General features: G+C 37.9%; 1 protein-coding gene across 1 annotated transcript in view; it reads left to right on the top strand.

The window, feature by feature from the left end:
• The window catches only part of LGR5 (leucine rich repeat containing G protein-coupled receptor 5), an 87959-nt gene that overhangs the window by 50936 nt on the left and 21279 nt on the right, over nucleotides 1-15744 (top strand). The window contains exons 4-6 of the mRNA XM_057377782.1: nucleotides 1182-1253; nucleotides 11606-11821; nucleotides 14212-14283. Of these exons, the coding sequence (XP_057233765.1) occupies nucleotides 1182-1253; nucleotides 11606-11821; nucleotides 14212-14283 (360 nt within the window). The remainder of the gene's footprint in view (nucleotides 1-1181; nucleotides 1254-11605; nucleotides 11822-14211; nucleotides 14284-15744) is intronic.

The raw sequence follows: 15744 nt of genomic DNA on the forward strand, positions 1-15744 counted from the left end.
TCAACATGTAATTTAAAACACAGYTCATATTTCATATCTTGTTCTTTACAATATACTGACTATCAGATAAAACATAAAAATTATTACAATAAAATRTTACAAAACCCTGTATTACTTGGAGTAATAAGACAGTGCATATAGTTACTAAAGTTATTTGCAGGCTACATCTCACAGTGTTTACACTAGAGGGGATCTTTACCAATGTGAAGTTCACAAAAACTTTATTATTAGCAAGATTATTATTAACATATTATTAGCAAGAACACCTCCAAGCCAGGCCTGATGCTACTGTACAAATCTCTACTGAAAAAATACTCGGCTGAAAAAAAGTATGAAGAGATTCCCACTCCATCTGCTTTGAAGTTGGTGAGCTCCTGCTCTTGTTGGCCTAAGAAGATTTAGGCCTGCCAGAAAATATTTAATTTACACTGTCTCATTGAATATGCCTCCTTTTGAAGGCAACGTGCATACTTCAGATTTATCCGCGTGGAATATTTACATGTGTAGGAGCTGATCCAAACAAGGATGTTAGGTTGTATGAATGAAACCATATTCAAAAGGTGGGAAGTATTCTTCAGGAATGGAAAGTGATTTTTCGATCTTTGCAAGCTAAATGATGTGATATTTTGGAAAAAAAAAGTTTTATCAGATGATTGCTAGCAACTTTCAATTTGAGAAAATCAATTTCATTAAAAAAATAGCAGTTTATTTCTAGAGATAAAATTTTATACAGTTAAAAGTTATATTTGCTATTGTTGCATTTTCCTGTGTAAGGATTTCAGGAGTGAGTCCTTCACAGCCTTATCAGAATAGAATCACTTCAGAAGGAAAACAAAATCAGTACATGAGAAATTTCGGTACCACTGCAGGCAATTAAGAGGTTATAAGCCCTGTTGAAAGCAAATCGGATTTATTCTTTTAACTTCCTTAGCTGCTTTGAAAATCCTGCTCAAAGCTGATTTCTAGCGGTTAACAAAGCTGATATGCTACAGATATTTGTTTGCTTTGAAGACAGTGGGCTTYTGACAGGGGCAGGGGAACAGAGTGTTTGTGTAACTTTCCTTCCTTTGTAATCTTGAAGTAGAACCAGTACAAAGAAGGTAAGCTTGGAAGAAAATTTGCAATAGAAAGAAATTATTTTTACTGTGTTGATTCTGATTTTTGTGCTACTCAAAATGTAGGATGCTGCAGAATAACCAGCTTCGCCAGGTTCCTACCGAAGCACTCCAGAACCTGCGCAGCCTGCAGTCTCTGTGAGTATACCTGATTAATCAATATGCAACCTTGCATGAACAGTAATACATGATTACCTAATAATTACCTTTTAATGTCACTTCGTAATGTGCTGAATCAGATTGTTCTTTTAATTCTCCTTGAGCTGCTTTTCAAGAGAATTGTACTCTCAATTAAACATCAAAAGTGACTGATTTCATTCCACTAATTTCATGACACTGACAACTTCTTTGCAGTGTTGTAGACTGGTTCAACTTCTGAGAAGCTGCTCCTTGGTCTGTAATGCTCTCTGTCAAGAGCATGGTTTCTTGTTAGTATTCTTTGCCAGGGAAGACAAGGAATCACAAATTACTCCCCTCTTTTTTTCATTTGTATAATTTTTTTCTTTTTAAGCAGTATGGAAAACAGTAATAACTCATGTAACAAAGTGCACTAGAAGATGCTTCATTATATTCTGTGCTTCAGGCAGGTCTCTATTTATAGTTCTTGACTGTCCATGCTGACTCAGTCCACGTGCTTCACTTTTAACAGAACTCCTGCCAGAACTGCTAGAGCAAGAGTGAAGATTGGCTGCTTCGTGGTATGAATGAAATTATTTTGGTGTGCTGCTGCCCCATAAGAATGGTTGCACCAGGTTGTGTTAAAAACTGTCCTAGCCCAGCATCCAGCCAGCAGCAACAGATGCCAAAGGAAAACTAGAAGGTCGAGCAAAGAGTTTAATACTGCTTTGGTAAACTGTTCCATCTGCCAGAGATTTGCACTCAAGGACTCACTGAGTCTCTTGTGGMTTTGATAGCTAAAGGGTTTTCTTCTATGAGTTTGTACAATTGCATTTTGAGCCAGTGAAACACTCATGATTTTTTGTGGCAGCATGTCTGCTGATCCACCAGCCTGTGTAGCAYGGTGAGGTACCTCCTGATATTTCCTTGGAACTTCTCACTGCATTTTATGTTCTCTGCAGCCCCAGGAGAAAGTGGAAGCAGCAGTTCTATATTGATGTGCACCAGATTTATATACCTCTCCTGTATCTCCATTAGTCAATTTTTCAGATGTAGCCTGTTAGGATTGTTTCTCATGTGGAAGCTATTCCATTCCTCTGGTCAATCTTGTCATGTTACTGAACTTTTTTCAATTCTCATGTATTTGATCTGAGATGAGTGAAGGAGGGATAAACCCTGCACAGCATGTTTAAAGTGCTTGCACACTTTGGATTTATAGCGGAAAAAAGCAGGTGCTTTTTTGTTTGCTTTCCTGCTAACACAAAACTTTGTTTTATTTAATTTTTTTAACCTTTACTGAATGCTGAGCTGTTATTTTAATACTTATTGCAACTGCAGGACCTCTTTCTAGCATGTTAGTAGCTACTCAAGAACTTGTCCTGTGAAGTCTGAATTGCCTTTTTTCTAAGTGCCTCTCTTGACCCCTAGCTATACTAAACTTCATCTGYCATGTTCTTGTTCAGGCAATTTGGTACCAGGAGTTTCTTCTGCTGCACTTGCAATTCATATTTTGAAACCACAAAGACATTCTTGCTGTCTAAACACAGGATGCAGTAAATTGAGTTAGATTCTGAATTATCAAAAAAACTGTATTGTCACCTGATACAAAAAAAAAAACCCAAATTTTCTAATGGATCTACTGATTTTGAATCTGTAGCATTAAATATCTAGATGATTGAAAACAGAGAAGCAGTTCTTTGGTCAGAGGAAAATGTCAGCTGACTCCTGTCTATGCTTCAGTTTTCCACCTTATATTGTCACAGAATAACTTTCAAAATCATTTTCCTAATACGTTGCAAGATCCAAATAGGGAATTAAGTCTGGAATTTCAAACAGCTTTCACAGGAAATGTTGGTACAATGTGCACTGAGCATCAACATCACAGGTAAAGTCTAACAATGGCAAGGATAGAGCATCTGTACTGATCTGGTCAGAGTTATGATGTGTCAGTTGAGAAATGTACTATGTTGAACATGCTTTTTTCCTTTGTGTAGGTAAAGAAGTTCTACCAGAAGGTTAACATATTTTGCATACATCTTATTCAGCCAAAATCTAAAGACCAGAATTAAAGGAATGAATTTATTTTCAGAGAAATTATGCAATCTGTGTATAACTTAGCACTACACAGACACACATTATACTGTAATAGCTCCCATGTTCTTATGTCCGTCTTGAACTGCATTTACCTCTTTAATATACAAAGCATTTGTTAAGGTTTCTAAAGGTGAAACAGCCCTAAGAATTAATTATCTTATAATTGTTATTTGGTCAGTGCCTTTTTTCTTTATTGACCAGACCAGACAGAAATATCTCAGCCATATACTTTTGAGGTTACAGCTCTTTCCTTTGATCTTTGAAAAAGTCATGAGAAAATGCTGGTCTAGTGACTATATTAGGTTTTCTTTCTGCTAARCAAACAAAAAAATCTTACTGAGATCACATCACTCTATACACATTCTGGACCAAAACATGATAAGCCAAGCCAACAAGAGTTCCTTTGTTGCTCTGAAGGAGATTGTTGAATTTTCAGTGCAGTTTCTAAACAAAATGACAGTCTCACTCAGGCKTTGTTGCAAATATTTTTTTTTCCTTGAGTGAGGAAGTTAAAGAAGTTAACCAGAGTTTGTGCAGTCTGTGTAAAGGACTGAATTAAAACAGAGGGAGAATAGGAATGGTCAGTAGAAACCTTCAGACAGCTGTCTAGCAGACCCAAGATGGAATGATACGGGTTTGTACAGAAAAACTACTATCACCTGAAAAATGATCACTGGCAAAAGAGACCTCTTTGAGGAAAAGAAAACTATTATTCTTTTGTTTGCTTAAAAGGGGTTGTGCCTGTCAGATAAAGGTGTGCACAGATTCAATTTCTTGTTTCATATAGTCTAGGAATTTTCTGTTCACAAGGTTGTTTTGCATTGGTTTCTGATTTACAATAGGAATTATTTCTTGAAGCCTTTGAAACAGCAGGAGTCTTTTCAAGAGTGTAATTAAGAGGTTAAAAGCCTTCACAAAAGCAGTTTCTATAAGATAAGAACTTCTCCTATTTATTATGTTTAGTTATGCAGGTGGCATGATTTCTCAAAGCCTCATTAACCCTTTGCTTTAGGTTAGCATACATGCGGAAGAAAAAACCAGGTGACAGGACTCAAATCTCTGCCTTTTGCGGTTTTACTCAAGAAAGGCAGTCATGCAAAGGGGCAAACCATAGCAACTGCCTTGATACATTAATCAATGTGAAGAGGRTTGTGTTAAAATCCTTTTTATAGAAGTATCCAAATCTAATTGTGTGTGTGTGCACAGTATGTACACCTGCACACACTAATATTCCACGTTCATTCATAATGCAAATTCATCACAAAGTTTTGCATCCAGGGTATTTCTGGATGATACGCTCTCCCCRTCATCTAGTTCCAGGTTAAAACATGACAGTATAGGTGTCAATATTGATAGAACCATTAATTGATGTTAAATGGCCTGTGGTAGAGAGAACAAGAACTGATTTATTGCAGGAACAAGCAGCAATTTCKTCCACTTTATTGTCCACATTGTAATATTACCAGTATGCTGCATGATAGGACAAATTTGAGTGACAAATATTTATAAGTGTCTTGAGGCTTGACCTACTCTGTTACAGATCAGTCTTCTTCAGACAGCAGATATTACTCAATAATTACCAAAAAATGAGATATAGGTGCAAAAATCAACCAAAAACATGTAAGATTTGTGAATTTCATCTTAGACAGCAAAAATCTATGAGAAAACCTTCACAAATGAATGACAGTTTTTTTCTGTCACTGAAGCAAAAATGTAAGATTAAACAATATTAAAATAATCTCCAATTTTATATAACTTTTTGTAGTTCAGTGGTCAAAACCAGCGATGTGCTGYTTTGGTTAATAAATAAGTTCAGCTACCAGAGCTTGGACAATGTTTGCATGGGACTCTAGTTCCTTGTRTAGCAGGAGGATTATGGAAGTAACCAGCACATGTTGATTTTGAGATATGGTTTTGAGCAGAAGGGTATCTCTACTATTGCATAGGTTATAATTTTCCTCTGAAATGTAGGGTGAACACAAATTATCTGGATTACTAGTCCTAACAATTCAAATGGCATTTATTTCTGTCAAGGCCAGAAGAGTGTGCAGATACCTTGATTGAAAAGGAGAAAGACACAATTACTGATGTGTCACAACTTAGTCCTTGGCAGCAGGGTTCTAAGCATCAGTTGAATGCTGTCATCCTTTTTACTTACCTTGAGCAAATGTATGTCTTTGGAACGGAGTATAAGCAGAAAATCTCTGGATTTTGTGTTTCCCACATCATCCATATCTCCATTCTGTGTTTGAATCAGGAAAACTTTTAGTGCTTTTTAGTATATATATATATATATATATATATATATATATAGTTCAAAAACTTTTTACTTTGGTATATTGATTTGTTTTTCAAGTGTCATTTTTAATTAGCAGCTTGTTTTCTGTCAAACTTCTTTCATTTAATGCATTAATACATTTAAATAGGTATCTTTGTTTCTCTAGTGTAATCATCTTGGTTTTTATTGTATCCATTATATGACAGAATTGACATAATTTCAGTATTTTTGAACAAGCAGGGATTGGTCAAAAACTGCACTGACGTGTCAATAATCCTTTTTTACTTCTTTTCTGAGCATGTTAACATTTATTTTATATCTCACTAGCCACTGAAAAGCTGCAGATCTCCATTTGCAAATGTTGCTAAATAAAGGAGGAAAGGGTAATTGGCATTGCAGATGGAAAAGCAAAACTTCTGCTATTCTTTTATTGGGACTTTTGTAACACAACCTTTTGCTGTCAGTATTACAGATGAAACTTCATTCCCTGTTTATTTTCTTGTTTAGATATTGTTGTTAATAAGCAGCTCTTACTGCTACATTGTCAGACCGAGAAATAGTCAAAATTAAGAACAGATTGGCTGCTATCTCACTCCCCATGCCAAACCAGGCATCAAGGACATTTAAAAGCAAGCATCATTTACTGTATCACTTGCTGTCATTCCTGTGAAATTTAAAGGATTTTTACTCAATGGTAGAAATAGGGCAGAATACAATATAGCCCATTTTCCAATGCACTTTAAACAGTTGACAGAGGGGAGAAAAAAAGCATCTTTTCTCCCTTAACAACCTGCAAAGTTTCAATGCAGTGAAGCAAATTAATTGGATTTTACAAGTAACAAAATAGTAGTACCAATGAATTTTTTAGAATTTTCCAACAGGATTTGTAGATTGCTTCAATTTTATTTCTAAGACATTTTAGTATTTATAGAGCATCTGATGATGACACCAGGTTTTACACAAAATCTTATCTAGAACTCATCTYAGATATTCTCAGTAGTTTCCTGGCTGGAACAGGTCAGCAAATGGATTTTTCATCATCTCCTTAGTCCCCCAAATATTTGACATTTCAAGAGAAGGTTTCATGCTTAGCCCAGACAAGGAATTGAAGACTTTGAGGGCACATAGTTCTGAAATGTTTTCAGTTCAGGCTTGAAATTAAAGAGCCGCTTTTTATTTTCCCAGAAATGTTAACTTTAAACAATTATTTTCCAGTTTGATGCTTCTGTTAATAATCCTGATTTTTAGTTGAAAGACCAAACAACTTTGATGAAATTACAGTCTCTGCAGAGAACTGTTTTCATGAAAAGACAGGAACCTTAGTTGTGGTTTTCCATGTCACACCCCATGATAATGAAGGCTACAGAAGGTATTATCCTTCTTAGGAAAGCTGGTACCTCAATAGGTACCCACAAACTCCCAGAGGAGGAATTTCCCACATTTTAAATTGAGGTTGTTTGTACCCATGCAGATGTCTGTACACATACACAAAGGTGTCTCTGAACTCACTGTTGCAGTCTCCTTGTTTGGCTGAACCTTAAGCATCACAGCCCCAGGGCACTGGGCAATGGAAGAGTGGCTGAAACATCAAGTTATAGTGGGATGTCAGACCACCCCTCTCAATCCCTGACATTTTTGTGGATTCATAACCAAGGGGACGAAGGTAGAGGTGCAAAGCTCCCTAAAATGCATTTGCTGTATTCTTTTATGTGCAGTCTTTTAACTCCATCAGCCAGCTGCTCTCAAAGTGCGCTGCAAATTGGCTATATTAGATCAACAATTCCCGGCCACCGGATGATGTTTTCTTTCCAACAGAAGGTACTAGGCCTCTGACTCTTTTCTGTCTGATGAGTAATCTCAAGAGGGAGGCTACATCATGTCTCTAAGACAGACTAATATTTCTACCTCAGAACTGCTAGCCAGAAATCCTCCTGCAAGTGTGAGGCCAAGGAGCGCTGTTGGAGTGGTTGGCAGTGTTGGGGCTTACACCAGCTTCCCAGGCAGATCCCAGGGGCCATACAACGACACGCTGTGGGATGGGAGTTGTGGGGGAAAAAAGTGGCCCAACTAGTGATTTGTCTTTTTTGGTCTTCTTGTTGCCATGCAGGGTTCTTTGTGTCAGTCCTATAAAAATGAGCTGTGAGAACTGCTGGGCTGGTGTGTTGTAATTAAGCTTTTTACAATAGTCCCAGCATTTTCCCCTGTGGGCTGAAGGGGATATCCTGCACAAAAGACCATGTTTGAAAAACATGGCTTACAATAGCCAGCTATATTTTCATTATACCCACTTTTCAGAGCTGGTTTAGATGTCACTTGCCATTACTTAAATGAGACTTTAGTGAAACTCCTGTGAACAAGCCCTTGAGAGGGTCTGTGTGCCCACACACTAAACCAATAGAGGTGACGGGCTGCGAGTGAGTGACCCCTTCGTGCCTGTTGTGCCCTCCCCAGACAGGCCCTGAGCACAACCCCTGTCCATCATTGCTCCATACTTGTGGAGACACTCGACTGAGGCGCCCTGCGTAACAGAGCTGAGTCAGGAGAASGGGAAGGTGACAGGAGAGGGAGAGGCACACACCTTCTTCAGCCCACCACGCCTAAAATCTGTCCTCCTGTGCTSCCTCTTCTCTGCCTCCCCTAACTGTTACATACAGTCCCTTTGCTTTTGGTTTTACCTCTCCTACTTTAAACATCAGAAGAATTTTATCCTTGGCTGCTCTATCCATCTTTGTGGCTTTCCTCTTCTCCAGATCTTTCGTTGTATACTGGCCCTCATCTACTCAAGATGAGGCAATCCATGTAATAGCTATTTCAGAGGGAAACATGACCTAGGAGAAATCTACTTCCTGATCCCATATCTAAATTTAAAATTTAGATATGGGATTGATTTAAACCTGAATGAATGAGTAAGGCACTCCAACAAGACATTAAGGAATTTCTGGATTGTGAGATACACCCAGGTTGTAGCTATTTTTGAGAGAAGATACAGAAAAGCGGGGGGAAATATATATACATTAAAAATATTTTTTAAAATATATATACTTAGAAACCTACCACTGACATGAAACTTAGCATCCATTCATATTAAATTGATCAAAAAAGTGCAAATCAAATCTTTTCTAAACCTCTACATTCTCCTGTACCAGTAAATGGCTTYAGTTTCCATTCCACATGAACCATTTCTTTTCATAATTTGTGCATATGGTCATAGCATTCACAGTRTGTCACAGCAAGCACTAGTGGGTTACAGCCCACCTAGCTCAAGCATTTTCTTTGAAAGGTTTAGACGTTTTAAGTGAGCTCATGGTGAATTTCATAGTGGCTGCTTTATTTACATGCTGCCTATCAGAAGAGATCAAGTATTTCTGTTTCCCTAAATTAGCTCTCTCTGGAACATAATAGCAGCTTTCAAACTCACCACATGTTATCTATATATATTTTCAGTTATAAATAGGGTCATGTTTGTGAGTTAATGGGTTTAGTTCTGAAAGTGCCAAAACTTTGATCAACACATGTAAAACAATTGGCTAAAAAGGGTGATTTTGATCAGTGCTTTATACATCAGTGTGCATTACCTACAGTATGACAGGAAATAGAACCACTACTGAAACCTTTTAATATCTGCAAGAGGGAAAACGGTGCTTGGAAATTTAAAAAAGATTAGATAACAAAAGAGCACTTGAGGCAGTACTTCTTATAAGTACTCGCAGGATACGTAATCCAGTTAAAGAACCTGAAGCACAAATCATTGCAGCTTTTTTTATTTCTTTCAAGCTTTATTTAAACAATAATTCAACTATCTAGAATTTCATTTACAGTGCAGCAGTTCTGTTTTTCTTTCTGTGCTGTGTTTTGTTTACACAGCCAGTGGTGGGTTTATATTTGGAAACTTCAGCTATTTTTTAAAAAAAATCAGTTCCTTGATATGCTACGAAATATTGGTAAGATAAAAATCCCGGTCTCGCTGATGACAGCAGAAATATTGCCATTTCAGCCACAGGGTCAAAACAGCCACATACAAACAAGGGACTGTTGGCTTCTCCACACAGCCAGGCATCCTGTGAGTAACTGCCATGGAGTCAGCGGGGACATCAGGGCAGGCTTCCTATTGAACAAGATGTTAACTGCAGTACTGCAACACATGCAGCTTGAATAAAGCCTCCATTCTTTAATCAGTGAAACTGTCAAACTAAGGCAACTGTAACTTCTTAGTTTACATACCTGCATCACCCAGGGAAGAAATTTACTTCTGACTGAACACMAAGAAACCTCATCTACTCATTCAAATCATACCTAATTTGAAAACACAGGCATAACATGGTTGTTGCCTGGGGAAAGGGGGAGGAACAACATGAGTGTTTCTAAACATTTCCAGCCTTACCCATTTGTTGACAGACCACTGAGTTATTTTGGAAGCTCTGTCTCTGCTGCCTGACATGTCAGTTATTATATTGAAAATTTAATTGTACAAGGGCTTTGACACTGAACCTTATAAATTTGTTCCAACTGACCTTGTCTCAGTTATTTGCCAGTCTGGCACAGAGCCTTAGCAGTCATTATTTGTTCTCTTGCAGTAGGTAGGGCCAGTGTGGAACAGGAGATAGAATGGACCTGACATTGTACATGACTGTAAATGAGGGAGCAGCTTTAAATAAAGAGATTAGTATATCCACCACAAAGAGTATTGCATTTCTCTCAAACGGGCCAAATTTAGGTTGTACAGAATTACTTTGTACCCTGGGTGTGGCTGTTTTTCTGTAGTGTTTCCAAACGTCTATTTAAATTTATTTCTGTTTTACCATTCACCTCATTTCTCCTCTCTACRCATTTCACTATAATTTTTTGAGCAMAGCTTTCATGTTATGGAAGAGGTACAAGTCACTGAAACACATAAAAGCAAAAAAAGTGTATCAGGGCCCACATCCCCAGCTGGATGTTTCACAAAGTCTCAGAAATCTGAAGTGCACTTTTAAATCTTTCCTTGAAAGAGTACCAATGAAAAAGCAAAATACAGCTTAAGAAAAAGCCAGTGAATAAATGGCATTATATTTGTAGCACCASATCTAAAAAAAGTTCAGTAGATTTAATCCTTATTTACACAAGTGTAAGAACAAAGCATCACCTGCAGACTCTGCAAAGTGCAGTTGAGCTCCCTCTGTTGGCTTTGTAGCAGCTGAAGCGGATTTAGGAACTTCTTCTTTAATACAAATACATCACATTGGCAACACTGATCTCTAGGTAAAACACATTACGTTCCACTACTAAAAAAAGTGTGAACTTAAGTTCTCATTAGAATCATTAAAATGAACAGTATTTGCACTGGAACAGGCTCCACAGGGAGGTGTTCACTGCACCAAGCCTGACAGAGTTCAAGAAACATTCGGGCACTGTTCCTGGGCACATGGTGTGACTCCTGGGAATGGTCCTGGGTAGCATGGGAATTGGATTCAATGRTGCTTCCAACTCAGCATATTCTGTGATTCARTAACTCTGTAAAATTTAAGAAAAGGTAAAGCAAGAACCTCCAAACTCAGGAGTTCTATTTATGGGTCTTGCAACGGATGTTTAGTATATGGAAGTCCAAATTACCTTGCAACTCAGTGATTTGTAGGTCCTGAAAGAGAATCTCTGGATGAGTTTCTTGCACTTTGTTGTTCCATACTTTCAAACAACTGGGAACGGAAACAAAGTCATACCCTGTCTTCAGAGAGACTCTGCTCAAAAATGATCAGTGTGTGTTCTCAGTGAGTTGATGGCTCCAAAGGAGAGTTGTCTGTGCAAAGCCAGCTGGCAGGCAGACTTTTAAACATGATTTGAGATCTCAAGGGGGAGGCTGCAAGCAAGGTGGAAATGCAGAATCTCCCRGAAATGAAAACTGGAAGAGGCACTCCATGTCCATCCTTTGGAGTTGTGTTCATGGTGACAGTTGCTGAGAGCCATTGTGCAAAGCCACTGTTCTTTTATTAAAGTCAGTTTTCTCTCTCTGTTTCTTTTTCTCCAGACGTCTGGATGCCAACCACATCAACTACGTGCCCCCCAACTGCTTCAACGGCTTGGTCTCCTTAAGACACCTGTGGCTGGATGATAATTCTTTGACAGAAATTCCCGTCCAAGCTTTCAGGAGTTTACCAGCACTTCAGGCAATGACACTGGCACTGAATAAAATTCATTACATACCAGACTATGCCTTTGGAAACCTCTCCAGTTTGGTAGTTCTGTAAGTACTATTAATTGCTTTTTAGACACAATGTCTTCTTGCAGGTCTTTGGCCTCTTGGAGAAGCAGATTTTATTGCAMCTTTCTACAGTTTGACTAACATTTGCTAAACCACTAGCTTAAAAGTTTCCACCTCAATAAAATATATTCAAGAAATTAAAAAAAACCAGCCTATCTGGTCAGCAAAACAAACAGGAAGGGATTAATTGTGTGCTCTCTAAGACTGAATGAGGGAAGATTAGAAACAGGAAATGAACGGAAGTCGTTCAGGGGGGCTTGGAAAGAATGTCAGCCAGTAGAAAAAAAATCTTCATTTCCCTTCATAGAAAGTATATGTAGTTTTGTATCTGGTTATGTTTGCATGACAGTTCAACTAATTGAAACATGCATGGCTGGCACCAAAATCTGGAAGGTATGCTATGAAGTGTGATTTCAGCTTTTTATCTTCTGGGAATGTACTGAGTGRAAAAAATCTAGACTGGCTGGAGAAACTGAAGTGGAGAGGTAATTTCAGGATGCTTTGGAAAATATTAGCATTATTAAAGAGAGAATTATATATTTGAGCTTTGCAGGCTGTCTGAAACCATAGTTTTATGTAAGATACTTAGCATGTTTTAGCATATTCTAGCCCCAGTGTAAGCACTGAACTTGGCACACATCAGGGTTCTTTACTGACATTGAGAGTCACTGTCTCTGCCTACATGTGGCCCCAAAAATGGGGATTAACAGCTGACTTGTGCTGCAAAACCGTTGCCTTCTCCTTACATTGGGTATCAATCCCATGCAAGTTAAAAGAATGGATGGATTTGTCATTTGATTGGCCTTCTAGATTTATATCAGCAATAAAAAAGAAAAGACAAGAGGCTGTCTTGAACATTATTCTCTAGATCCCTACCAGAGATGTAGTGGTAGGAGGACATTTAAGAAATGCAGAAGTTTTCTTTTCGTGCCATGCTTGCTTCTGCTCAGTTAGGTTGCATTATTTARGGTCTGCCTTGCTTATTTCTAATATCCTGGGCTTTCTAGTGATTCATAATTGAATGACCTCATGACCTACAGCATCTGATAATTTTGGATCATCAAAATCTTTGTGTAGGGTTCTACTTTCATTTGTTTGATACTCTATACAGTCTGGCAAATTTTCAACAAAGTGCAAAAATGCATGGTCAATTGGAGCAGGTCAAAACTTTATCATTAAAGATCTAAACATAATTGGAATTTGAAGATGCACTCTTCTTTCTAACTAAAGAGTTGAAGGTCAGAGTAGTCATGAAAAATAAAGTTGATTAGGTTTCTTCCTAGGAAAGGAAAAACCATCAGAGTATTTTTATTTTGCTGTCACAATCCATGCTTTTGATGGACAGGTAGACTCAATTTCTGTAGGTTCTGCAGAACATTCAGAGAGCCTCTGATGTTTAACAATATTTTCAGAATAGGATGAAGTATTGAAGGAGCCTTGCAGCCACTCATTTACAGCCCTTCTTTTCTCTTAAAGCACTACTCTTGTAGTTACCCTCAGCTCTAGGAGTAGGATTTTGAGGACAAAATAAAGGGAAAAATCTAGGAAAAATACATTCTTTTAAAATTAAATTACCTGAAGTGGTTACAAGTTGAATCTACTCACATTAATGAGCTTCACTCAGAGTGGTTTTTTTTTTTTTTTTCCATTTCAGTCTAAAAGACAGAAATAGGCAGAACTCAGAGTCTCGGGGCAGGGTGGGGAGAGAGGAATTAGTTAAAATGTATAAAAACTACTTTCAATTGCAAAGTATTTTAGGAAGTAGTTACTGATTTTTATAATTTCAAAGAAAGGTTCATTATGGTGCTTCTAAGATTACTTACTTTGCCTAAGATTACTTAGTTTGCTCATCTCAGGAAAGCTACAACTTTTTGTCTTACGGTTTTGTGTCTTTTTGCATTCTGCAAGCTTAGTGCTCCTTACYTGTGCGCTGTATTATCCATCTCCTCAGTGGCTGCTCTTAGGGCAGTAACCTCTAACRCCCTCTGARTATACATCTTCCAAATAAACACTTCACACCCCACACAGTTTTCAAGACATGTTAATTAACTAGTTAGCTATCATTGAGATTAAGTCTGTTCATTATGCAAACCCCAGCCTGGAAGTCCAGGATATAACACTTTTGAGCAGTCTAGGTGGTTTTAAAGCAGATCCCCTCTGTGAAAACCAAATGGAAGGGTGGAGAGCTATTGGGAGAAAGTGAGGACGGTGGTAGAGGTGCCTGCTGTACATGCTCTTGCAAAAGCGTGATTTGCATATAATCAATGCATGTCTGAAAATGAGTTTCTTTTGATTTGATCATCAAAATGTTTTGCTTAAGTTCACTGTGTGCAGTGTGCTTTCCTGACTGCGTGCTTAATGTTCCCCTGCAGACATCTCCATAACAATAGAATCTATTCCCTGGGAAAGAAATGCTTTGATGGGCTCCACAGCCTAGAGACATTGTGAGTTGACCTCTTATTTGTTTCCTTTTTTTTTGAGTGTTTTCATTAATATTCTGAAAGAACAAAAATAGCCTAAAAGCCAAATGTGGGCTTTGGCTTGCCTAATCACTACAGGATCTAAGTGATAGTTCACAATGACTCTATGTAGCAAATCCTATTTTTAACTATAAAATTAGTTTGCCTTTTTAATAAGCATTGTCAGTTGATAAATTCTTTGAAAGACACTTGAAAACTGTTGAGCAATGACAAAGAAGTGACTATTCATGAACTTATGGTTGCCTAGTTTAGTACTATTTATTTTTCTTGTACAATCAATAAAGCTAATAGCTAGATTGGGAAATTGTCACAGTGAAAAGCTTTAAGAAACTGTCATGCCCTAGAAAAGAGTTATAAAATTAGATGGGTTTATTATTTTATACCTGGAAAAAGTTCCAGGTAGCCAAATTATGCATGTGGTTTACAAGTGGCAGAAGGTAAATGTTTCTGTTGTATCCAATCTTTTGTTTTTAGAGAGCTCTGATAAAGAATAGCACTGGTAAAGATTTAAATTTCTGTAGGTTTTCACTCTAGTTCTGTTTAGACAAATTCAAATTTTCTAGAGTTTTCTAACAAAAAAAAAAATCTGTATAAAATGCCAAACAGAAATGCAATGCTAATGCTTAGTAGAAAGTACTTTGCTGCAGTTAGTCAGATATAGATGTTGTCTGCCAGAGGAGCCCTCAGTACCCAAAAATGCTACCAGGACAGTAAAACTTTGCATGTGCTTCCCCCAGCACCTGCTGCAGGCAACTGCATCATTTTCAGAGATTCTGGATGTTTTACCCAACCAGGACAGAGGTTAAAAACCCAATGATGAGAAATAGTTTCAGACATGGTTAATGCTAGTCTAAAGGTGACTGTTTGCTTTCTCAAACAAACCTGTGTACTGCTCACTTTCCTCTTTCATTAAGATTAGGAAGCAAGAAGATTTGGGCTACTTTTTTTTTGGTTTTTTTACCACCGGTTTTGATTGCATTGATCCCTTGCCACTGAATTGCTGGTTTACGATTTGGGCTTTTAGCCATCTGTGAGTTGAGAGCAAGTCCCGTAGTATAGCACGGGAAAGGGGGACAGAAAAGGAAGAAGGAAAAGGTAATGGTTTGGTTTGTATTTTTAAGTGATAGTCACATGGCTCTTGGTCACAAATGGGGAAAAAAGGAACAATGGGATAAGTAATTGCAAACCCAGTCTCAGCCATCTGGCATGAGAGAGATGAAAACACAGAGGACAGTCRCAAACCTGGGAATAGGTGTAGGTGCAACCACTTCACTGCAGCAGGACAGTGCAGCACGTGCCTCAAGCACAGTGATTGCATGACGGATAGACCAGTTCCCAGATAACTTCAGGATAATCTGAAGAGATCTTGGTGTAAATGACGGACGCCAGCTTTAAGATCATTTGTTTGCATTGAGGCTAGSTCTG

Source organism: Malurus melanocephalus, unplaced genomic scaffold (genome assembly GCF_030028575.1).
Source record: "Malurus melanocephalus ecotype Western Australia unplaced genomic scaffold, MMel_1.1 scaffold_10, whole genome shotgun sequence".
NCBI classification, from domain to species: Eukaryota; Metazoa; Chordata; class Aves; order Passeriformes; family Maluridae; genus Malurus; species Malurus melanocephalus.